Here is a 25483-nt window from a genome sequence, read left to right as displayed (position 1 = left end):
TCATCTCAGGGGATGACCCAGCACACGAAGGCTGCAGGGTCTCCTTGGAGGAGCAGAACTGATGACAGGGACAAGTGCTGTGGTTGGCACCGAGACAGGAGACCACCTAAGCCCCAGCCCCTTACAAAGCAGATGGACAAATCACAATGAATGAAGACTTTTTTTTAAATCTACACACTTCACCTGACATCACTTCATCCTATCTAGTCACTTGATCTGCCTTCTAAATCCAAACTCCAGTATTTTTAGTTACCTAAAAAAAGAAACAATGCTCACCCAGAAGAGCCTAGAAGCTCAGGCTGGAAGCATGCAACCCCAGCAGATCAATATTAAGTTACATCCTGGCAATTAGAGAGAAAATAAACACAGTTAACTCAGAGCCACGTGAAGCTCTGTACATTAAAAACACCAATAGTGTTTTATTCAGAAAAAATAAACAGCCTTGCTTTGAACGAGATAAACATTCACGTTAGGTGACACTTGGCATGATAATGTGAGCCAGGAACAAGCCATGCCTCAGTGCCTCCACAGCACAGCAGGCTGTGAATAATCCTCAGAGGCAACCTCCTCCCAAATGCCTGCTCAGCCATTCCCACTGACCTGTCCCCAGTGCCTGCTGCTGCTGAGTTGATTTTTGGTTCATCCTGAAATTAGTTTATTTTTTTCTGGTTTAGCTTCTCTATCAACCCATCTTATTTAAACTACATCCTCTGAATTTTCTTTTTTTGAGCTTTAGATTTTTTTTCTAGGAGACTTTCTAGCCTGCAGCCAGCTGGGGCCCCTCTTCTTTCCCTTGGCTCTACTCACTGTGAGAAGGATAAAAGCCTCCTCTGTTCTCTTTGGACAGGTTTCCAGCACTTGGAGAATGGTTTATCTGGAAGCAACATTTCAGATTTTTCTATGCTGCAACTGGCACCACAGACAGGGATGTATCTTCACTGCTGAAGGAGAGCAAAACTGAGAAAATTCTGCCTCCAACCCTCTTTTAAAGCAAGACAGAGCTCAGGCATTCTCCCCACCCTGCTGCCCTTGACCTCTCAAGAAGTTCTGCCCTCCAACCTCTTTCTTCCACAGCACCACAGCAGCCAGAAGGGATCTCCAGTGGTCTCTGGTCCAGCCCTCAGCCAGCTTGCATCATGTCTGGCACCTTCTGCAGCCCAAAGTGAACCTTCCTCCAAAGATGGAGACCCCACAGTTCCCGAGGGTCACTGGCTGTTACTGAGCAATCCCCTTTGTCAAACATCCATTAGGAAGCAATCAGGGAGGGGCTGGGACACCCAGGCTGTCCTTTGGGCCCACCTGTGCCTCTCCCTGCACAGCTGGTTCCCCACAGAGTGCTTGAGGCTGCCCACAGCACAGACAGGCACACAGACAGAACAATTTGCATTAATAATAACTTTTTTTGAGGTTATCCTTTCTAATCGTGGTACATTCCATCTCTCCTGTAGGATATTCTGCAGCTGAACTTGGAGCTGCAGAGGGCTGAACACCCTCTGTGCCCTGCTGGAAGGGGCAGGGGGTCAGTGCACCTGCCTGGACACTGCTCCTGCTCCAGGGCAACAGCAGCCTCCAATGTAAACACACACTGCATGCAACATCTGACCTTCCTTCTCCTGGCAAGCTACTGCCTCCCCCCTGTTATAAATACATAAATGCATAACTTAACACCTGCTTTGACAAGGAAACCACACTGGGACCCTGTGGAGAGCCTGCACTGTTTCACCTGGTTCCCTCAGTGCAGCCCTGTGTCCCTTGCACGGATTGGGGACATCCAGCAGTCGTGGCTGGGATTTGAGCCAGAGGGGTCTGTAGTGTTTGTGGGCTTCTCAATGCAGCAACATTTGTTTCCAGGCAGAAAACATCAGCCTGTGCCCTTGCCTTGCAGCAACACCCAGTGTTATGACTGGTGGGTGGCTGTGTCCCCTGCCAGACACCACAATGACTCCTTGCTGATCCCAATGCTCCCACAGGACAGGCAACATTCCCAGTGGGAACTGAGGCCCTGCACACCACAGAGCACAGACAGGAGAAACCTTTCCAAAAAAGCAGCCTTGGCCTCATTCACACAGGGCTGTGCCAAGGCTGGGAAGCAGCTGATGGATTCTGACAGATTGAGCACTCAGACTGAGGCCTCAATGACAGAGCAGCTCCCCAGGCTGAGGCTCAGGGCCTGTCCTGCCCCAGGCCAGGCAGAGCCAGCTCGCTCTCATCGTTCTCCTCGGGCTCACTGCTGAAGGTGGAGGGGCTGCTGCTGGGCAAGCTGTGCCCAGAGCCCGTGCCCAGGGAGCCCTTGGGCTCAGTGCCCGGCCCCAGGGCATCCTGTGGGCACACACGGGCAGGGGCTGGCTGGGAGTCCTTCCTCTGGCTGACAAACTGCCTCAGCAGGGATTTCTGCAGGGTTGTCTGCAGGCTTTCACAAGTCCTCTGGTTTGTGCTTGGCTGGGTGTAATGCAAATCCAGCTGCAGGACCACATCTGTCTGGAAGGGGAGAACAAAGAACACGAAGTGAATGGGAGAATCAGATTGGAAGCAGAGCTTTCCTATGCTGCTGCCAGCAAGGAGCCTTGGCTGCTGCTGTGCAGGCTCACAGCCCCATGCTGTGGCACGATGGAGCAGCACTACTGCCAGAGAAAATGGGCTGAACACACTCCTACAGCTCACTGTGCCTGCAGGCCTCAGCCACAGAGTTTGGATTTCTCCTGAAGTCAGGCCTTGTGGGATCCCATCAGCTCCACCAGGGAGCTGCCACTGCCAGCATCACCCCTGGGGCACAGGGGAGCAGGAGCAGAAAAGAGTTTCTAGAGGAAGATGCCATGTGAACAGTGTCAAATGCTCTGCACAAGCACAGGCAGATGACACCAGTTACTGTCCCATCACCCACCACTACTGTAACCCCATCACAAATACATCAGGCACAGTCAGCCCTGAGTGAAGCCATGCTGGCTGTCACCCAATCACTTCCTTACTTCCATGTACCTTAGCATCATTTCCAGGAGATAACAGGAGATCTTAGCATCATTTCCAGGAGGATCTTCTTCACAATCTTGCCAGGCACAAGGTGGGACTGACTGGGCTGTATTTACCCAGGTTTCTGTGCACCATGGCCAAGAGCAATGCATGTGGGAGAGGAAAGCATGAACCACTCACAGTGCTCAAGGCCAGGCTGACAGAACAATTGGGGCTTGGAGCACCCTCGTCTAGTGGAAGGCATTCCTGCTTGATGAGCTTTAAGGTCCCTTCCAGCCCAAACCATTCTGGGATTCTAGGAACTAAAACACCCCTCACACTGTAAAAGCCAGCAGCTTTAACCAGCAGTGCTCCATAGGGATCTACTCACTGCCTAGCACTATTTTAGAATTTTATAAAATATGAAGAAATAAGAGAATAACCACATTTGTGGCAGTCAAACCCCTGAAAACAGATCCCCAGCACAGCACTGTGCCTGAAACACCTGTAAAGAGCAGGGAGAGGTACAATGGAACAAGAAAATTCTGGCAGGCAATACCTGGTCCAGGTCTCCTGTCTGCACTTAAAAGCAATGCAGAAAATCAGGGAAAGGTTCAGAAAAGAGCTCCAGGAACAATGAAGAACTGAAAGCATTGCCATATGCTGAAGCACATCACGTACAGAGCAAGCAGAACTTGCTGTAGGCAGATCCAGGCAGCAGCTTGAGAGCAGCACTGGGTGTAAGATCCACTGGCTGTGTGTTAGGGGAGGAAGAAAAATCCAAGAATGAACAAGGTGCATACTGCTGTTGGAGGAGAAACAAGCCAGGGGACAAGCAATTCTGCTTCTCTCATGGTCTTTAAATAGTTTGAGGGTGTTTTGAAGTGTGCCAAAGAGGCACAGCTTGGATCAGGCTTGGCAGTGTCACCCTGATGACTGGAGATCCTGGCCAGCCCATGAACTCATCTCTCAGGCAAGCACACAGCCAGTGAGACATTCCTCCATCTGAAATAACTGGGCAGGTCTGACCTCCCCGTGGGTGATGGGGCAGGGAGCAGCCTCCTGGGCAGGCAGCAGAGAAAAGCTGAACAATCCATGACTGGTGATGCCTCTCTGCTCTCAGCAGAGGCTGCTGTGGGTCAGCTCTGATAGCAAAGTCAGGCAGAGGAGACAACACAAAAGCAAAGAGCATCCACAGTCAGGTTCTGCAGCCTGATTATAAATCAGAAAGATTTTGCTGAGGTGGAAAAGATGAGGCGAAAGGACAGTGCTCTCCTATGGAAACATGCTGGGAGGGCTGGGTGTGTCCAGCCTGGAGAAGGGAAGGATCCAAGATAACTTCAGAGCCCCCTCCAGTGCCTAAAGGGACTCCAGAGAGCTGGAGAGGGACTGGGGACAAGTGCCTGGAGTGACAAGATGAGGAGGAAGGGCAGGGATAGATGGGATATTGGGAAGCAATTCTTCCCTGTGAGGGTGGTGAGGCAGCTGGTTGCCCAGAGCAGCTGTGGCTGCCCCATCCCTGGAAGTGTCCCAGGCAGGCTGGATGGGGCTTGGAGCAACCTGGGATAGTGGAAGGTGTCCCTGCCCATGGCTGGGGGTGGAACAAGAGGAGTTTGCAGGTCCCCCCCAACCCAAACCAGTCTGTGATTCTCTAAAAGAGGGTGGCTTTTGTGCCTTGAAGGCCAACAAGCTCCTCTTCAGTCTGGATGTGACAGTGACACATGGTCAGAGAGGCAGATCCAGCTCCAGCCATGCAGATAAGGACATCAGCTCCACGAGAGTGCAGAGCTGGGGAAATGTGCACCTGGCTACTCTCTACCTGAATTTTCTGCAGTGCACAGAGCTGGAAGATGCAGTCCAGCTCCTCCCTCTTGTACACAGAGGCCAGCAGAGTCTCCACGTGGTCCAGACAGCTCTCTCTCTGGATGGCCACAGCATCTGTGTCCTGCATCAGGAAAACAAGAGGAAAGGCAAGGAAATTTCAGCATCAGCATGAAGAACTGAGGCACAACTGCCCATCAAACATGTGCTCGGGGCTTTGATTAACACATTGCCTGGTGGAAGTGCTGGGTATCCTAATGGAAGTGCTACAGAAAGCCACAGGAATGCAGAGGTTTTACTCACTTGCCTTGTATGTAATGAGAGGACCATGAGTGTCTCAGCATATGCTGCAGTTGAGATGGCCACAATAGACACAGTACCATCAAACAATATCAGAAAGCATCAACCCAGACAGAGCAACACTTCAGAAGGCTGCCAGCATCTGCTCCTCTTCTTTAGCCCAACTTTTTACACCCTGATTTTACTGCATTGCCCCTGGGTGCCCTCTGCTCCCTTTGGTGGTTGCTCAGTGCCCCTGGGCACTCCATGGCTCATTGCTGGCAGTGCTGCTCACCTGCTGTAGCCCATTCCCAATTACCACAAACTCTGAGCCTACACCTGAGTACATCTCACTGTGAAAAATGGGCTACAGAGGCATTTCCAGCAGAGCAGGAAGCAGCACCAGCTGGTATCACAACCACTGCAGGGCCAGCAGTGTGTTATGGAGGGAGCAAGTTTTCCAAAGGCACTGAGCTGTGCTGAGTGCTGATTTAGCCCCCCACCATCTACAGAACAGCCAATTCTTGCTGAGTTGCTCAAATTAAACCAAAACAGCACTGAGATCCTCCTCAGTACCAGCTGAGCCACAATAATACCCCAGGAAGAGACAAGGGAATAAAGGTCTTATGAAATCACAGGTCATGGAACGTAGGGGGATAGAATATAAGTAAATAAATGTAGTATAGAAAGTAATCTTACCCCCTAAAGAGTTGCAGCTGGGTTAGTTATTAAGGATTAGGAGCAGGCCTGATGTTAACAGGCCACAGCTGTAGCCAAGAAGAAGAGTGTTATAAAAGAGTGGAGTGGTTGGTTGAGGGCACCTGGAGTCAGTTGGCTGCTGTGAGGACTGAGGAAGAGTCAGTGCCTAGAGGAGCTGCCTACAAGAAACATCAAGGAGGTATGAAACTCTAGCAATATGGAACCCTTGCAATGTAATGACAATAGAACTCTTACAATATGATGACAACAATGGAATATCCTGAGTTGGAAGGAACCCACAAAGGTCATTGAGTTCAACTCCTGCCCTGCACAGACACCCCAACACCTCCACCCTGTGCCTGAGCGTTGTCCATGTGCTCTTGGAGCTCTGGCAGCCCTGGAGCTGTGGCCAAGTCCTTCCTGCCTTGGATCTGAGCCCTCCAGAATGGGTGACAGACCACAGCCTACCAGCCCCTTCCAGAAGGTCCCCTCTGCCAGCCAGCTCTGGCAACCATCCCAGTGTGATCCTTAGCAGGAGAAGTTGCCCTGGGCAGGCTGGTGAAGGAGGCTGTTGGGATATTTAGGGAGGGGGAAGTTGGAGAAGCCCTGGGAGCTCTTCCTGACCCTCCCTGAGCTGCTGCCTGCAAGCAGCCAAAGAGATTTGGTTCTGGCCAGGAGAGTATGAGGAAAAATATTGGATTCCAAATGCTGGCTGGGATCTGCAGCATCAGGATCAGCCCTGCATGCAAGGCTGGTGGAACAGGAGGTCACTGGAGGCTAAGGAAACACCATTTATCTCTGTGCAAGAGAAAGCCAAATCCATCTCTGCACTTGGCAGCTCATTACAGGAAAGACAAAAACCTGGAGGAGTTTTGGGGAAGATCAGGCCAGTGAATGGAGACTAAAGAGGCAGGAAGCAGGTCAGGCAGATGCTGCTGACACAGGGCTTTGGCAGCATGGCTGCACAGAGGAGGCTGCAGCCCTGCTGTGTCCAGCCAGTCCATCCTCCAGCAGTGCTCTGAGCTGCCCCAGCCCTGGGGTCCAGCACAGAGAGGATGTGGAGCTGCTGGAGAGAGTCCAGAGGAGGCCATGGAGAAGCTCCAAGGGCTGGAGCCCCTCTGCTCTGGAGCCAGGCTGGGAGAGCTGGGGCTGCTCACCTGGACAAGAGAAGCTCCAGGGAACCCTCAGAGCCCCTGCCAGGGCCTGAAGGGGCTCCAGGAGAGCTGGGGAGAAACTCTGAAGTGACAAGAGGGGAATGGCTTCCCCCTGCCATCAGAGATTAGGGAGAATGTCCTCTCCACTGTGGAACTTGCTCCCTGCAATTCAAACCATGTCTTACTTCCGTGTTGGAAACAACTTTTTGTAGATTTCAAGGCCCTGTAAAATCAACATTTTTGCTTTTCTTGCCTAAACTACAATTGCCTTGCTCCCTCCTTTCATTACTTTGTCTGTTTTTGTTGGCACACTTTTTTTCTATGAAGCATGGACCCAAAGCTGGACCCAGTGTTGCAGCAACAGCCAGGAGAGCCAGACAAGACCTCACAGAGATCAGAGCTCTACTTTGCAACCTTGCCATGGGTTTGTGCCCTGGTTTTGTGGCCTCAGCTGTTTTGGGCTCTGACCGGGACTGGTTCTCCACTCACTGCCCATCCCATGCTGATGCTACTTTTTATTCTTGCTCACATGCAGGAACTTGTATCTGCTGAATAACAGCCTTGGCCTCAAATTGTACCTTAAGTTATCCAAATCCTTCAAAAATCTGCTTTGTAGTACCTTGGTGTTATGGGATCTGTATATTTAATAAGCACATCAGTGAAGATATCAACCAATCCCACAGCCCTGATTTTCCAAAAAGCCCAAACATACTCAATCAGCCTCCAAGAAGGAAACTTTCCTCTTAGTTTTAAGTGGAATTTCCTGTGCATCAGTGTGTGCCTATGGCCTCTGCTCCTGGCACTGGGCACTACTGGGAAGAACTTGGCTCTTTCCTCTTTGCACCCTCCCTGCAGGTGTCTGAACCTGTCCTTCCACAGGATGAACAGCCCCAGCTCTCTCAGTTTTTCCTTACTAGAGGGGGCCCAGTGTCCCCATGGGCACCTCAGGGATCCCAGAGGGGGGTGGTGGCTGCTGTGATGTCTGAGGTGGGCAGGTGACACTCATGGAAGGACATGCTGCTGCCTCTGCAGACAGCCCTGGAGCTCAGTGGGAGCCAGCTCCACCATGCAATAGGACAGAAAGAGGGATCTGGCTGTACTGGGGTCCCTTTTTGTCCCCCCGATCCCTCTTGAGACAGCTCCAGAGGCAGGAGCAGGCAGCTGGGTCCTCCTTTCCTCCAGTCACTGATGTGGGGCAAAGCACACAAATATATGCTCACATACACAGACACAATTTTCATGCATGATGCTCACAAGGGGAAATGATGCTGCAGCTTAGGAATAGGCAGGATCAGGCTCCAAACCTCCTGGATACACCACACTGCATCAGTGACCCCAATGTGCTGAGGAGCAGTGTCCCTCCATGAGAAACAAGGGCCAAAAAATCCACCACAAACGAGCTCCACTTCAGGAGGAGAACTACAGAAAACAAGGGAAGGAGCAGCAAATTAAATCTGTACAAGTGGCATGGAGACCATCAGTAAAGCCCACACTGGGCACGTGGTCTGTGTGGCATTCACATTCTCTAGAAAAATCCCTTTGCCCGGGACTTTTCTCTCCTGGGAAGCTGAGGAGCCTCAGAGAAAAGGAAAACAATTCTTATCTCATTTGCTTCTCCTGTGTTTGCTGATGTGGAATGTGTTTGGAGATTGTTTACCCACAGGTGATTGTTCCATTGGATTCTGCTGGGAGTTGTTTTCACTCTTTGGCCAATCAGGGCCAAGCTGTGTCAGGACTCTGGCAAGAGTCAGGAGTTTTCATTATTATCCTTTTAGCATTCTGTAAGTATCCTTTCTGTATTCTTTAGTATAGTTTAGAATAGTAATCTACAATATAATATAGTATAATGAAGTAATAAATTAGCATTCTGTAAGTATCCTCTCTGTATTCTTTAGTATAGTTTAGAATAGTATTCTACAATATAATATAGTATAATAAAGTAATAAATTAGCCTTCTGAGAACATAGAGTCAGATTCATCCTTCCTGCCTTTGTAGGGACATTTCCTAGCAAATACAATAGGTCTGGGAGGAAAGGTTTGAAAAAAGGGTTCAAGAAAGCTGGTACAGCTCAACTGGGAAGGAATATATTGTTGCATTAAGATATATTAGCACAGCAGGCTAAAGAAGTCAAAAAGCCAGACCTACTTTCTAACACAGAAAACAGAATAGCTCTCGGCCTCAATCAGATTAAATGCAATAATTTAATCAGGCAGGCCAGAAATCAATCTGAGGGATAACTGGTTAAAGGCATCCAACTGCTGCCAAATCTTTTTTGTGATTCATGAGGAACAAGGCAGGGAATCCACTGAGATGTGGAAGGAGCCTCAAAGAGGTGAATGCAGAGGAGAGGATCCTTTTGCACCTGGAACCAGCCATCCCCACTCCTCAGGACTCAGCCCAAGCACCCTCCCCACCTGTGACCGGGGGAAAGCAGCCCAGGAAGGGCACAGGCAGAGCACTCACAAGCTGGTGGAGCAGGAGCTGGGGCTCAGTGATGTGTGCCAAGGGTGCCAGTGGCTTGGCACACACGAACATCAGGTTGGAGAAGAGCCGCAGGAAGCGGAGCTGCACCCGCAGCCCACACGGGAAGGTCACCGTTCTGCTCGGCAGCTCTGCAAGGGAAATTCCAGCACCATCAGCTCCTCTGGGGGTTCTCTCAACACCTCCCTGCACAGCAGCATCCCTGAGGGCCACAGGTACCCCCAGCTCCTCCTGCCCACGCCCTGCATGGCTCACCTTGGCCGTGGCCCCAGCGCTCAGCAGCTGCTCCCGAGGGACAGATGGGGTCTGTCAGGGACCTGGCTTCCTTCAGGGTGTGCTTGATCTCCATCACCTGCTTCCCAGTGACCAGGGGATCACGGCCAAGGTCTGGGGGAAACAGTGGGAAGGGAGCACAAGGATCACTCCAGGCTCCTTATTGATCTCCATGCTGCTCAGAGGCTACTGAAAGCTCCCAAGGGGCACAGCCTGTGATTTGGAGGTCAGGGAAGAACTGTGGGTGGGGGGGTGGGGTGGGATGAGGTGATGTGAAGCCACTCTCTTCTCACACCTGCCACTGAAGAGAGTGGTTTCCAGCTTCTCTTACCTTCTAACACATCCTCCAGCATGTGTGTGACCTTCTTCTCTTGCAGAATGTGTTTCTTCAGGTATTTCATGAAGATCCCAGAGCTGAACTCCCCATCCTGCAATTCAAAGGCTTCTGCATCTTCACTCCTGCAAGAGAAAGGGTGTTTCTTCAGAGTCCTTGCAGTTCTGCATTGGGCATGAAGTCCAAGTTCAGTCTGGGGTGGCCAGCTCCATCCAGACTCTGTTGGCTGGGTCAGAGTGAGCTTCTCAAGGAATAACACAAAGTGCTTTGATTGTGCCCTAGAGAGGATGGGCAGGCCACAGGACAGGAAAAAGCAGTGGAAGGCAATGGGATAGGACAGCACAGTCTCCTCTGCCAGCCCAGGTGGGTGGCAAAGGTGAAAAGCCAGAGGAACTGGCACTGGACCAGTAAATAACACCCAGCATCTCAGGAGGCTTTGGGTGAGCTGCTCATGGGACATCCGCCTGGAGAACCAGGCTGAAGGTCAGGTGACAGGAGCTGATGTCACCTTCACACACAACTTTCAACTGAAGCAGAGGCTGATGGCAGCAGGAAGGACAGAAGTGCCTGGACAGCACACCCAGCAGATGCAGGGTGAGAGCCAGAGGGAACATGAAATCCTCTCCAGCCTCTGTGCAGGAAAGGCTGAGAGGAGTCAGGGCTGTGCCAGGGTCTGCTCCTGAGGTGTGAGGCTGTGGGAATGCTGCAGTCACTCACGTGGAATAGCCATAGACAGTGTTCCCCCAGGGCTCCAGGGGCTGCACCTGGGACAAGGCACGTCCTGGGTTGTACCTGGAGAGGAGGCAAAGGCACAGGTCAGTGTCGAGGACATCTGTCAGCTGGAGGGGACAAATCCCACACATTCCTCGTGTCCATCTCTTAGGGGTGGCAGTAGGAGCAACTCTCATCTCAGACATAACCAGAGAGACTAAAGCTGGGAATCCCACCAAGAACCCAAACCCCAGGGAAAGGTGTGGTGTGTCCAGCTGTGACTTACCTGCACTGGTGAGCTGCTCCCTGCCCTCAGCCTGAAGCTGTGGTACCACCTGGAGCTGTGGGTGCACGTTGGCACCTCCTGCAGAGGCTGGGTTTTAACAACTCCAGGCAGCACCACAGTGCAGAGAACACACAGGTTCACCATGGCCCCATTGCACAGCTGTCCCATTTGGCACTCACATGCTCTGAAAAAACCCCTTCACCCAGGATTTCTCTCCTGGGAAGCTGAGAAGCCTCAGAGAAAAGGAAAACAATCCTTATCTCATTTCCTTCTCCTGTGTTTGCTCATGTGGAATGTGTTTGGAGATTGTTTACCCACAGGTGATTGTTCCATTGGATTCTGCTGTGAGTTGTTTTCACTCTTTGGCCAATTGAGGCCAAGCTGTGTCAGGACTCTGGAAAGTCAGGAGTTTTCATTTTATCCTTTTAGCATTGTATAAGTATCCTTTCTGTATTCTTTAGTATAGTTTAGTATTCTTTAATATAATATAGTACAATAAAGTAATAAATTAACCTTCAGATGCATCATTCCTGCCCTCACCAGGGCACCCTGCAAACACAATAGTTCCTCAAGAAGTGAGAGGTGCCCAGCACCATGGTTACAGCTCAATTGTCTTTGCACCCCACAGGGCTCTTCCAGACCATGCCCACACCTTTGCCTTAGGGAACCAAAGCAGGCTATGGGTGATACACCCCCAGATCTCCCTGAGATGGGATCAGGACACACACACACAAGAGAATCAAAGCCCAAAACTGGTCCTGATACCTCGGTCTAGACACAGAGCCCCTATTATTCCCAAAATCAGGTAGATCCATGGTGACAGGACCTGATTTCCAACAAAACAGATATCTTGGTTGCACTGAATGGTTAAACTTGCCCATCTGACTGCAGCCAGACTGAGAGCATGGGGACAGAGTGCCTCCAGTTCACACCAGTGACTCGGAGCTGTTCCCAGTCACATGGTGACAAGAACCAGGCACAGAGGCAGAGTTAGTCCATGTAATTCAATTCCAGCACAGTTTCCTGGGGCTGGAGCTGGCACACTAAGGACAGCAGAAAGGACAGGGATATTGCCAGCAGCCAGCATGTCACCTACTGCTGGTGGCACAGTCTGGAGATGTTCAATGGCAGAATTCAACTGGCTTGTGTAAGTTGTCCTAAAGATGATCAGAAGAGAAAATGTGAGAAAGGAGACATGTTTCTAAATCTGAATATTGAGATTTATCTGCTCTTCAATCGCTCTTAATTTAAGGCAGAAATCTTTGGTTCCAGATCCTAGGATAAATCAGGGAATTCCTGGAAAAGGCAATCACATCCACCCAGAATCAGTATATCAATGTATGAGGCTACACACAGGCTCTGTGCTCTGATTCCTCCCCTGCTAAGGCTGAGCATCTGCTCCCACTTGGCAAAGGGAGATGTGTTTCTCAGCACCCTGGCATTTCTGATGCAACACATGGGGTGAGCAGAAGCTCTGGGTGAGCTCCCTCTCAGCACAGCCACAGCTTCATGCAGGAGCTGCTGACAGACCTGCAGCATCAGCCTGACCAGGAGGGTGCTGGGAAAGGAGGCCCTGGGAGCCTTGTTTTACACAGTGGTGTAAATATACACAGCTATGAAATCCAGATGCTTTCCTGAGCTGAAATGGTGACTTCCTGAGCTCAGGACAGAGCTCCTGCCCCCACATATCAGGGATAACAGCACTGCATGAAGTGCTGTGCTTGCTGTGGAAAAGGGCAGGTGTGAACTTCAGGGAAGGAGGGAAAAAACCAGCTGCACAAATTTGCCTAAATATAACAGCAGAGCTCACTGTGCATCCTCCTCAGCAGAGCACCACTGAGACTCCATTGAGCAAAGGAACCAATGGCAGTGCCAGGGGAGGAGACAGCAGCTCAAAGGGAGCCAGACAGCATCTCAAAAGCTGCTTTACAGACTGTTAACACTTGCACTGGTGTCCCTGTGCAGCCCCCACAGTGCCTCCCCATCACACAGATGGCACAGCAGCAGCCCAGAGCTGCTCCAGTCCAGCTCCAGCAGAGGATCCATGAGAGCCAGGAGCTCCTGCTTTGCTGCAGGCCAGCCCCTGCCTCTGAGCACACTGGGGAGGGCAGCCAGGTGTGCCAGGGAAGCACCACAGCCTGCTCTCAGCAGCCAGCAGGGAGGGAGAAAGGGGATGCTCCACTCTGGGGAGTTCAGGGCAGCATCAAGGGACATCAAGCTCCTGCTCCTACCCCAGAGCTGTGGGACAAGTCCCAGCACAGCCAGCTTTAAGCTATTCAAAGCAAGCAGCCCCATCATTGCAGCTAAAAGGCATCCAAAATTTATCATCTCTCAGGGGCTGGCAGCTCTCTCAGGGTACCAAAAGCTCTGTTGTCTTTCCCATTTTTAATGCAGGAACCACAGCAGGAAGAGAGAGATATTTTGCTCTCCAGGTCCTCTCTGACCTGTAAATCTGCCTCAGGAGCCTGAAATAAATGAACTAATGACAGCTTCTACTGCAATAGTCCACCCACCTCTGCTGAAATTGGACAAGTAGTAATTTCCTGCAGCAGGATAGAAGTCTGCAGGCCAAGGGAGGATGATGGGTTTTCCACAGAAAGTGGGAAAATGCTGATCCCTGACCTCAGCAGCAGCAGCAGCTTCACAACACGACCACTTCAGAAGGATTTAAGCCCAGCAAAAAACAAGTAGAGGGCTTAAAATATTTTCCCTGTCATGTTGCACTCTTCTCACAGATGTTAACAAGAATGCAGCCAGGAGAAGAGAGGTGAACTGAACACTCCCAGCCTGAGCACGTGGGAAATATGGACCAGGAAAGCACACAATCAGTGAGATCAGATTAGGCTGAAACACAAAATAAAAACCCTGTGCTGAGTTTCAGCCAACAATTTATGCCAGGCAGAGCCATCCCTCCACAGGCTCAAGGCAACCTTGAGTATCTGCTAGGCTTCTTCACCTCAAAAAACCAAGGAAGGGTCTCCAGCCCCTTCCCTCCAGCAGATCTCAGACAAGGTCTGATGCTCTCTGCACTAAGACATGACTGACACATCCCCAGGACATCCTGCAGGACCTGACAACGTGGTTGATTTTATGTCATAGATCAATAACCCCTGGCAGAGGCTCAGCAGCACCATGGGGGCTGTCAAAACCCACAGCTGAGGATGGCTCCCCTGCCCCAGCCCTCAGAACACCCAGCCCAGGTGAGCAAGGGGGAAGAGGCCCCTACCACTTCCTGCAGGTGTCCAGCAGGATGATGTTCAGGGCTGTCTGCTGCTGCTGCATCTTCTGGAGGATCCTCTGCACGCTGATGCAGTTCTCAGGGGCGTAGGGCTGTGGAGCATCCACAGGGACCATGTAGTTCCTCCCCAGATGTTCATAGCCATGCCCAGCATAGTAGAACATAGCTGGAACAGGGAGAGGAGAGGGTGAATCAGGATGCCAGCCTGCAGGTCTGGACCAGCTCCCCATGGCCACATCCCACCCCCTGTCCTGGAAGGGCACTGGTGCAGGGCAGACCTAGACCAGTATGGAACTGGAGCTACCTTGACCCCACAATTTCAACTTTTTCCCAATTTATTCCCTTCATTAGTGCTGGAAGCAGCCCCAAGAGGCTCTCCTGTGCTTGTGGATTCCTGCACCATTTGTCTCCTGAGGACCTTGGATTTACACACTGCCAAACCCTCTGTGCTGCAACACCCAGGCTCAGCACCTGCCAGGCTGAATTTCACCCTTGTACCATCTTTGGGTTTGTCCTCAGCTCTCTGAAGGAATAAGGCAACAGAAAAGGATTTTACCAGGATGGAAAATACATTAACAGCCATTTAAATGAGAAGCTCCTCAGTTTCCTAGTTTTGGAGAAGAGACTAACAACTGATAGGAAACATTCTCCATTTCAAAGGTCTGCCTGTATTCACACACCTATAAACTGGTGAAAAATTAGACACAGAGAGAGATGAGTTCTTCAGATGTCCAGAACATGAGGATTGTGTGCTTCAACAACCTCAAACCAAGCACCAGCCCTGTCAGGCAGGGGAGGAGTCAGACTCACGCAGATGCTAGTGGGAAGCCTAAAACCCAACAAGAATTTTGGGGTTTATTCTTAGGCACAATGAAACTTAGTAATGGTTTCTGCCTTCTCAAGAGATGGGCTATCCAGGTGGGAAGCCAGCACTGGGGAACTTGGCATGGCCTAAGGTGGGGCTCCTCTCCAGCCCAGTGCTCAGTGCAGGGCTGGCACAGGGATCCCCAGGCTGGAGCTTCTCAAAAGGGGCAGTGCCTGGTTACCCCTGCCCTGGACCAATGCCACTGCCTGGGGGATGCTGCTGGTGAAACCTGGGGAATTGAAATGGGTTGAAAATAGCTCTACGAGGTGACACAGGGAGTTGAGTCACTACAACTGGGGGACAGCAAAGAGCGAGAGGTCAGAAATGGGAAAAAGCAACTGAGAGGCAACAGCAGGAGAAATTCTTCACTCAGATTCACTGCCAAAGCCCACACTTCAGTGAGTAACCTCTCCTCTGTTTTCCTTCCACTGCTCCTGCCCCTGCACTTGGCAGGACGCTCACTTTTGTGTGATTCTGCAAGGATGCAGGGACAGGGGCAGGAGCTGAAGGGCTGAAAGCATGACCTCATTGTGTGCAGAATGGAAAACATGACCTCATAGTCAAAAAGACCTTGAGTCACCTTTGGTTTCTATTCTCAGGGGACATTGGAAAGTTTCTCAAATGGCCATTTTCACAGGTGCCCATGAGATTTGGGTTTCTCTTCAGGTGGATCAGCAGCCAGAGGCAGCAGGCTCTGATTTGCAGAAGCTTTAAACTTCTGTAACTTGCGAATCAAAGCCACAGAACCCTCCCCTGAGACTAGAAAAGAGTATAAAACAGGAAGCCTTCTAGAAAAATTAGATTTTTCTAGAAGGCTTCCTGTTTTATGGCTCAAGGGGCCTCAAGCTTGGGCCCCTTGAGCCATTGAGCACTGGTGGCTTTCGTCCTTCTGCCTGTACATGCAAGGGAAGTGATGACATCTGTCACCAGGCAGCATCACTGAGGCTTGGAAAAAATGAAATGTAACAGGAAAGCCCACAAAGAATGATTCACTCCTTAAATCTTCTAACTTTTGAGGTCTTGTTGAGTACCTGAATGCACCACCAAGTGCTCCCCATGCTATATAAACCACAAAGACTTGTGTTCAAATAAAAAAAGGTGAGTTTCACATCACTTGAGCAACTTCTCCAACTTCTCCTGGACTGAATCTCTCCTCCTGAACAGGAAAGTCAACAATTTGCCCAGAGAAGGAAAGGGATATTTTATTCTGAGTTCTTTCCACATTGTATGAGTCAGAACTGCTTGTCACAGAAAAAACTTCTGAGTACTAAATTAAAAAGGGGAAGCTCCAAGCACTGTTTATAATGCAGGAAACGTCAGCATGAGGCTGAATAAAGGCGATTTTCTGCTTGCGTTGCATTTCCAACATAATTTTTTTTATTTGGGACTTTTTAGGATGCTCAAAATAACATCCACGGGGATTCCTCACTTGCCTGAGGGTGGAATAATTAGATCACTTACAGGATGTTTCAGGGGCTTTCAGAAATCCTATACAGCTTTTTTAAGATGAGATCTGGAGGAAAAGCAGCCCGATAATCCACCACCTCCATACAATGAATTACACAGACCTTTGGATCATAGGATCACTAGGGTTGGAAAAGACCTCCAAGATCATCAAGTCCAACCTTGGACTGAACCTTACCATCCCACTAAACCATACCATGCAGTGCCACATTCACTTGTTTTTTGAACACTTCAGGATCTAGGCCTGGAAGCTGGGCTGGGATGTTCTGGAGATGTGGAAGGAAATCTCACAGAAGCCTACAGTTCCTGGAGGGAGAGTTACAGAGAGCAAAAAGCCCAACTGCCACCATCAGCATAGACCATACAACTAGAAACAATGAGCACCAACCCATGGGGGTTCATGCTCAGCAGTCAGCCCTCTCCTCCCTCTGTGCTCTCCTGACTCAGCTCTGGTGGCTGCTACACAGGAGGTGGCACCTCCAGGTTCCTGAAGAAGAACACTGGGATGCCACAGGAGTGTGTCCAACACACACATGGATGTACAGGATTGTCACAGGCACCTCTGGGGTCTCTAGCAGGCTGCCTGAGCTGCTCCTGGAGCTGCTGTCCCAGCACAACTGGGGCACTCAGTAGGGAGCCTGACCCAATGTCCCACCATTCATTCAGGACTCCAGAGAATGTGGCAACAATCCTGAACCCAATCACTGCTGGATCCAGCCCACACTGGGGCTCACTGCCTTCAAAGAACAGCACACCACTCAGCCTGGAGAGCTAAAACCTCTCCTAAACAGGCCTTAAGAAAACCTCAGCCTAAGCAGGCATTGCCTCACTAACACTCAACTCAGCTGTTGATGTTTTTCCTGACAGCACACAAAATCAATTTTGCCAGGAAGGATCAGAGGCCACGAATGCAGAGAAGCTCTAAAAGTTTAAATAAAGCATGACAATATGAAAGGTTTGCTGTTTCCAAGCCTTTTTTTCTCTCCAATGCTTAGGAAGGGCCATGGATAAAATGCCTTTTGCTCCTCATGTGCCATGGATAGAGGGTAAGAATGGCAGCTGGGATGACTCTGGCCAGGGAGAGGTAAAGCCTGGGATACAAGGAGATTTCAGAGAGCAACAAGAAAAGGAAGCTGCAAGTGAAGTCATGGCAATATGCTGTCACAGGTGATGTGCCAGAGTGCCAGGACTGCACGTGGCCCTTCCCACCAGCTCAGCTCCCCAGATGAGTCAGTGCTTCCCAGAACAAGGTGGGTGTGCAGCATTTACCTCGTGGCCAGGTCCCCATCCACTGCACAACCTCCAAACCTCCTGCTGAATGCCAGCCTGGCTTCAGCCCACGCTGACTTTCACTGCCTGGGTGCCACTCAGCTGCCACGTAAAGCCTCACACTGAGGTTTGGAAACAAAACACAACCACCTGCAAGATGTTTCCAGGGTATCTGTCATGCTGTGAGAATCTCAGAGACCCCAAAGATGCTATTTTCACCACCAAATCTGAACACCTGCTTTAAGATCCACAAGATCTGCTGGTTGGGTTTGTGGTTGAGGAACACTTCCTTACTGAGCACAGTGCACAATTAAGCACAAAGCCAAGCCCAGCCTCAAAGCCACCTGCAGCTCGAAATGCTCTTCTGCAAAAGGGTTGTCAGGGGCCCAAATTAGACCTTCAGGAAAGAGAAACAAGGAAATCATGACCAGATGCAGCAGTCAGGGCCCAAAAGGAGCTCCCCTCTCACACATGAGTAGGGAGGGGGGGCAATCAGTCAGTCTCCTCAATTATTTTATTCAAGGAAAATTCAAAACCCCCTTTCCATTCACTATTGGAAGCACTGGCTCCCCAAAAACTCAGTGTGAGCCCATGCTGCTGGGATTGGAGGTGAGCCACATGTTGGAGAAACATCTGCCAAAACTAAACTATGCTTAATCCAAGGGCTCCTGCCAAACCTGCTGTCCTTTGAGATAGCAACATTCAATTTCTTCTCTTTTAATTCAATAGCTGTTCAGAAAATTCCCTAATCCCTCCTCAGCACAAGCAGGGGGCTGAGCTGCCTTGGCCTTACCATAGACTCCCTTCCCCAGGAGCTGCAGGAACTGAGTGACTGCTGTTGCCATCTCAGCCTTGTTCAGATCCAGCAGGGACACAACCTGGAAGCCCAGATGCTCCAGAAGATGCCTCAGCTCAAACACATCCCTCACAGGAGCCATGAGGTTGGGGTGATGCTGGTAACGGTTGTTGCCCACTAAAAGTGCTATTTTGCCTGTAGCTGAAACAAACACCAAGTGAAAAAGCTGTAAATGCTCAGCAGGAGGCAAGATCTCACCTCCTCCTCTTGGAGTGAGGATATGGACAATCTAAGCAAAGATAGACTCGAGGCTGCTGCAAGCCAGGAGCACTCTCCAGAAAGCCCTCAGCTTTCTGAACACTTTGACAAAATACACAATCATTTTGACATAAAGGCTTGGAAAGTTTTCAGTTGACAACCAAAATCCCAGGAGTGCAGAGGTCCTGCTCTACCTGCCCTACCATGAGCCAGGCTGAGGGGTCCTTTCCCTCACAGAGCTGAAGGAGAGAAACCCATGGCTCCTGCTTTGATTTTATCTCCACCTCCCACTGTAAAAAAATGGGATTTATGTTGCTCAGTGGTGGTGGGAGGGAGAGACTTTGCCCTGCTCTGAGGAGGTAATTCAAATAGGGATAAGTTGTCATTTAAACAACACTTTTTAAAATCATTTGGCAGGCACAGAGCTTAAGACTCAGTTACTCATTAGGAATAATCTTACTCCGCTTGCTGAAAAAGATCAGGGTTTGGCAGGGGTTGGGATTAATTTTATGCTGTACAGCTGTAATCCAAAAGGGCAGAGCCTGTGGCAATGTGGTCATAAAGGCTTGAAGCAGTCTCTGCAGAAAAAGCACTCCCATTCTATGTCCTCCCATCCACTCTGGAGCCTGGCTTTTAATGAAGGGAATAATTGCTCAGGAAGAAAAGATAACAGTACTCACCAAAAAACTTTCCAGAGCCGCACGGACCTGGGAAAGAAAAAGGGAAATTATAAGCTGGGTTCAGTAAGCCTGGGCCTAGCACCCAGTGCAGGTCTGAATTCTGCTCCAACAGCCCTGACCATGCACAGCTGAACAAACACACAGAGGACCTGCACAAGCAACACTCCTCAAGCAACTCTTCAGAGCCTGACTGCTAACCTTAAAGACACTGCTCTGATGCTAGGAGGATTTCTGAAATCCAGCCTGATTTATGACATCCTGAGCAGCTGGGAAGCAAAGCCTGGAGAGGTGGCAGACCAGGAAAGGAGGGTCAACATGGAGAGGCTCATACCTGATGTGACTCACCTGCTACCTCACTGCAGCAAAAGCAAAGGAAACAAAATGACTCAAGGTCAATACAAGCTCCAAAATCAGAGTTTCTCTCCATAAATGTGCAGTGCAGAGGAAGTTGCCCTGTTTGCTTTTGATTGCAACAATATTCACAGTTTTTCATCTCCCTGCTCTGTCTTTCCCTGTTGTTTTAGCAGTTCTGGCTCACCAAAGCCACTCACTTTGGTCCACAAGCTCTCCTGCCTGAGCACTTCCAGTCTTTTAAAATCATAATTACCTTAACAGCTCCAGCTTTTCCTATTTCAATCAGAAATAAATTTAAAAATCCAGCCCAGAAGAACATTCTAGAACCCTACATGCTTTAAAAGAAGAAATTAATGATAAATTGCATAAATCTCATGGGTCTTGAAGACCTCTGGCTCCTGAATCAGTGCTGCTGATACACAAGAGATGCCTGAAAAGCTGCAGAACAAAACCACTCATTCTTTTCTACCTCCTACAGAGGCACTTGTTGCATGTGAAAGCTCCCCAGCAGTAATACATTGAACCCAACCCAATCTGGTGTCCTTTTCTCACTGTCTGTGCCCCCAGGATGTGTTTTGCCAGCTGTGAGGAGGCAGGCAGAGTGCTCTCTGGCTACACAAGATCAATTTGTACTATGGAGAAATTTTAAAGCCAGCATAAAAGGCAGGATAAGAAGCTTATGGCATAGAAAAATCTCTAGGTGGAGTAAAGAGCTAGCAAAGTCAGCCTGAGCTATTCCTGCCTCACATAAGGTAAAGGCCCAGGGCCAAGCAGCCAAAGGTGGAGCATGCCCAAGGCTCTGGGAACACATCCTCTCCCTGGGATCCATCACTCACATAGCATCAGCCCTGAGCTGGCTGCCCAAGGGGCCTGAACCTTCCCAAATAAACACCATCCTCTCCAACTCCGTATCCAAACACATCTCTTTGTGTCAGTGAAACTGGAAATGAGTAGGGCCACAGGAGCCTGCTGAGATTGGGCCTGGAACTGTGAAAGCAGCACCTTGGCATGGTGTTCTTGGCAGTTCTGAGAGCACTGAGCCTGCCCTAACACAGCAGGTGTCTGACCCATGGCAGGGCCCAGCAGCATCCCATGTGCCAGACAGTGCATCACTGCATTTAGGGGCTTCTCCAGCCACTGCTCCCTTTGCTCCCTCAGTGTCAAGGAATCTTGTTTATCATGGTCCTCATTCACCAGCTCAGCACCTCCAGAGAGCACCAAATTCCTGTGTCCCCTCTAGTTCCATCCCACAGCAGGTGACACGCAGCAGAGGGACGTGGGCTGGCTCTGCTCACCGATGTGAACGTCCACGGCGCTGCTCCAATGCTCTCCGTGACTGTTGGAGGCACAGCACAGGTACGTGCCAGAGTCACTGAGCCTCGTGTGGGTGATCTAGGCAGACCGAAAGTTAAACCACATTATTTATGGTGAAAGTCTGAAGATCCATGCCAGGATGTGCCAAAGGCACTCGTGTTCATGGAATAAAAGTATTTTTCCTGCTGTTTGCAGAGACTTTACCTCACAAAGAATCAGGACAGGGACAAGAACCAGAGCAGTACCAGCTGGTGAGGACTCTGGTTTTCCAGCCCAGGATCCTGCTCAGAGAGGGACTAAAGCCACCACTGAGTCAGGGTGGCCATAGTTCTGTCTATTCAAGCCCTGAACACCTCTAAGCACATTGCTGCCTTTCTGGCTCCAGCACAGCACCATCCACCTCTGAAAGCCACCTCTTCTTAGTGCCCAGACTGAACTTTCCCATCAGAATTGCAATCTAAGGCCACCCTCTAAGACCATCTGTAATACCATCAACCACTACTGAGAAGAGACTGGATGTCTTGTCCTTGTGTCTTTCACATGATGCCCTGGGAGGAAATTTCCTTTCCTGATTCAGTAACACAGCATTGATTTACACTCAGCCAGAGACACAAAATAAAGCCAGCCCCTCTGCTGCCTCCCTGACTCTCTTCTGCCAGGACCAACCACATTTCCTTCTAGGTCCCCAGCAGGCAGACAGCATTCCCACATCTCCATCAATTCACACACAGAGATCTCGTAGCTGTTCTCATGTCTCTGCATAAAAGGGCACAAGAGATGTGCTGAGAGCCTTTGACACATCTATGGATTGGTTACCTCTTAGAGGAATATCCACAACTTTAAAAGAAATGTACAAAACATATTCCCCCTTCACACAGAGCCAGCCAGCCAGCTGCCAAAGCAGCAGGGTGATATGTGGAGGGCTTTCTCACAACCCTGCAATCAGCTTCTCCCACTACCCACCTCAGCACCCAGAGCTCCTGTACTGTCCCCAGAAAACCTTACCTGGAGCTTTTTTCTCTTCTGCTGCTCCAGGAGGTTCCCATTGCGGTACCACTGGTAGCTGGGGGCTGGGACCCCCATGGCAGCACACTGCAGCTGCAGGGGCTGCCCCAGCTCCACCCGCTGCTCCTGGGGGTTCAGGACAATCACTGGCTCTCCTTGCCACAGCCGAGGGGGCAGACCTGCAAGGCAGCAAGACACAATTGGTCCTCCCTCCACAGGGACAGCAAACAACGCCATCTTTGACCATCACTACTGCACCTTTCTCCTTGGGGAGCAGGGAACCCTTGGGAGCAATGCCTGTGACAGTAAATGCCACACCAAAGCCCTGCCTCTACCTTCCCAAACCTGATCCTCGCCCTTTCCTGACAAAGGTGAAGTCAACATTCTAAGGAAAACCACACCCCATTTTTGGTCAACTTTGAAGTAGCCAGATGGGTTCTCCCAGTCCCAATACCCAGAATAACTCTGGAAAATCCATGGCAAGCATGAGGTGCAAGTGCATGTGGATGGGGCTTGGAGCAACCTGGTCTAGTGAAAGGTGTCCCTACCCATGGAAAGGGGTGGAACAAGATGAGCTTGAAGGTCCCTTCCAACCCAAACCATTCTGTGATTCCATAATACATCAAGAAGGTAAAAGACAGGCTTGTACCTCTGGCAACACACTGATGGACCTCTACCTTCACCCAGTCGGAGAAGACAGCATTTCTGTGGAGGTCATTGACTCTGCAGGTGTAGAGTTGGGTCTGTTCTGCAATGATGGGCAAGTCTTGGTTGGTTGCTCCAGGAATCAGGCGGCAGTCAGACTAAAGGGAAAACACAGGCAGTGGGCAGCAATTCCCTCCTTGCTGCTGGCAGCAGAAGGCACCAGGAAGCCCCTTGTAGGAGCAACAAAAGTGGAAACCCCTGGATCCTCCCCTCCTTCAGCTCCCCCGCTGTGTGCAGGGACTCAGCTGGTGTCATACCCAGGGCCACCCTATCCTTACCTGGTACTGACAGAACCACTGGTACTGCAGCGAGGAACGTCCCTGGGCTCGGCACCGCAGCGTGAAGGAATATCCCACCGGGACAGAGACAGAGACGGGCTGCTCTGTTATGGTAATGGCTGTGGAGAAACAGCAGCTGGAGGCGGGAACAACACTGCAGGCACAGCCCAGCATCTCACTGTCAGCCAGTGGCCAGGCATGGTGGGCTTCAAGAGGGACACCCGTCCCAGCAGGCGGGGAAGATTGGAGAGAATGGAGAGATGGATGGATGGATGGATGGATGGATGGATGGATGGATGGATGGATGGATGGATGGATGGATGGATGGATGGATGGATGGTGTGTAGGTGGATGGACAAGGGGATGGGTGGATGGAAGTATGGGTGGGTGAATGGATGACATGAGGCTCTTCTGGCTATTCTCGCAAGTGCCCGGGGGCTGGCACGGTCACTGCCAAGTGGCCACTCACCTTCCTGCATCGCTTCCTCCGGCGGCTCCTCCCCGGCCTGGGCGGCCGCCGGCCGGCCCCGCGGCGGTTCCTGTCCCCGGGACGCGGCGGCGGCACCTGCGACGAGGGACGGCGGCGCTGGGGCGGGTCGGGCCGGGCCGAGGGGCCGCTCACCCGGCGCGGGGGCCCATGGCGGGCTGGGGGCTGCGGCGCCGGGCCGGGGCCCGCACTCGGCTGCCGCCGGCCCCGCGGCCCCGCACTTCCGCGCTCCCGGCCCGCCCCGCGCCCGCCAACACCGGGGGCAGCGCCGCCACGCGCCGGGGCCGCGGCGGCACCGACCGGACCGGCACGGATCAGACCGGACCGGCACGGATCAGACCGGACCGGCACCGCACGGACCAGAGCGGAACCGCACGGCACGGCACGGCCGTGGATTGGCTCCGTACGGACCTGGCCCCGCACGGACCAGCTCCGCATGTCTGGCCCGCTCCGACGGGGACGCTGCAGGACGCGCCCCTCGCCACCATGCAGAAGCTGCCCGCAGCTCCAAGCCCACAGTGACCTCTCCCCCTCTCCCCCTCCCCATGGGTGTCCCCTCGCACACCCCCACTGGTGACCTCGCCCCCCTCCACGCTCCTTACACGCGGCCTCCCCACCGCCACTGCTGACCTCAGCCTCATTCACACGGGTGTCCTTCCCTCCTCCCTACAGCGTGTCCTCGTCCCGTCCCCCTCCCCACCACCCCACTCCCCTCATTACAGGTGTACTTGTCCATATCCCACAGATATCCTCACCCCTTCCCCACGGGTGTTTTCTTCCCCATCCCCACTGGTGACCTCACCCAATCCCCACAATCGTCATTGCTGCTTAGCCACAGGCGTCCTTGTCCCCATTCTGACTGGTGACATCAACTACTGTCCTCCCCATAGTCCCCCCTCCACTCCTTACAGGTATTCTTGCCCCTCTCCTCACAGATGTCCCCCCCACACTGTCCTCCACCCCCTGATGAGTATACTCGCCCACATCCCCACGGGTGTCCTCACCTCCCTCGCCACCAGTGTCCTTGACCTCATCCCCACAGCCATCTTCACCCACATCCCCACGGGTGTCCTCGCCGTGTCCCCACAGGTGGCCCTGTCCGTCCCCCCATGATCACCCACGCTCTCATCCCCGCAGCCACTGTCGCCCCATGCCCACCGCCCTCACCCCCCAGGCTCCAGGGCCGCACTCACGTCTCTCCTGGGGAGCACGGCCCGCAAGGTTCATGGTGGAGCCAGCACTCCCAGGGGTGGGTGTGTAGAACCCCCTTCCTCCGAGAAGTCCCCGCCAGCTGGGCCGGGCATCACGAACGGCCCTGGGGAAGTGGCGCTGGGCCAGCCCTCCGGAGGTTGCACAAGCCCCTCTGGGAAAGAAGGGAAGCGTGCAGGAGTCCACAGCGCTGTGCCGAGACCTGCACTTGCAAGGTTAGGGCCAGGTCAGGCTCATTAAGCCAATACTCATCACCTTTCCAGAGGCATCAGGGCTACAAGGAAATTAGCTGGAAATGGTGGCTAGGGAGGACAGAGAGTGGCCAGGGAGTGACTGATTGTCATTCCCAAAGAACCTTGAAGTGACTGGGATGGGAGTGTGACACAAAGCTCAGAGGAATGAACTCAGGGCAGTCAAATTTGCAAATTTGCTTCTCCCTATGTTAATAGTCCTAGGAAGCAGGCTCCCCGGAGACCAGGACTTCAGCATGGGGGGCCCATGGACCAGTTAGAGAGGAAGCTGTGAGAAACTCTCACTCTGCTGCTGAAATTTCTCTATCCTGTAGCTATGGGCTGA

General features: G+C 51.6%; 1 protein-coding gene across 1 annotated transcript; it reads right to left on the bottom strand.

Moving 5' to 3' along the window:
• Nucleotides 1-385: 385 nt before the first annotated feature.
• Nucleotides 386-23770, bottom strand: LOC118690983 (mucosa-associated lymphoid tissue lymphoma translocation protein 1-like). Its single transcript, XM_036390006.2, has 14 exons — nt 23681-23770; nt 23212-23330; nt 22878-23031; nt 22229-22407; nt 21205-21301; nt 19556-19582; nt 18615-18818; nt 14212-14389; nt 10706-10780; nt 9986-10113; nt 9637-9768; nt 9364-9512; nt 4766-4891; nt 386-2478 (listed from the first exon to the last, which is right to left on the bottom strand). The coding sequence occupies exons 1-14, from the start codon at nt 23688-23690 to the stop codon at nt 2164-2166; spliced, it is 1893 nt and encodes a 630-aa protein (XP_036245899.1). The 5' UTR covers nt 23691-23770; the 3' UTR covers nt 386-2163.
• Nucleotides 23771-25483: the final 1713 nt, after the last annotated feature.

Source organism: Molothrus ater, chromosome 13 (assembly GCF_012460135.2).
Source record: "Molothrus ater isolate BHLD 08-10-18 breed brown headed cowbird chromosome 13, BPBGC_Mater_1.1, whole genome shotgun sequence".
Classification (NCBI taxonomy): domain Eukaryota; kingdom Metazoa; phylum Chordata; class Aves; order Passeriformes; family Icteridae; genus Molothrus; species Molothrus ater.
The sequence above is the reverse complement of the archived record's forward strand: the minus strand, read 5'-3'. Positions and strand labels throughout refer to the sequence as shown.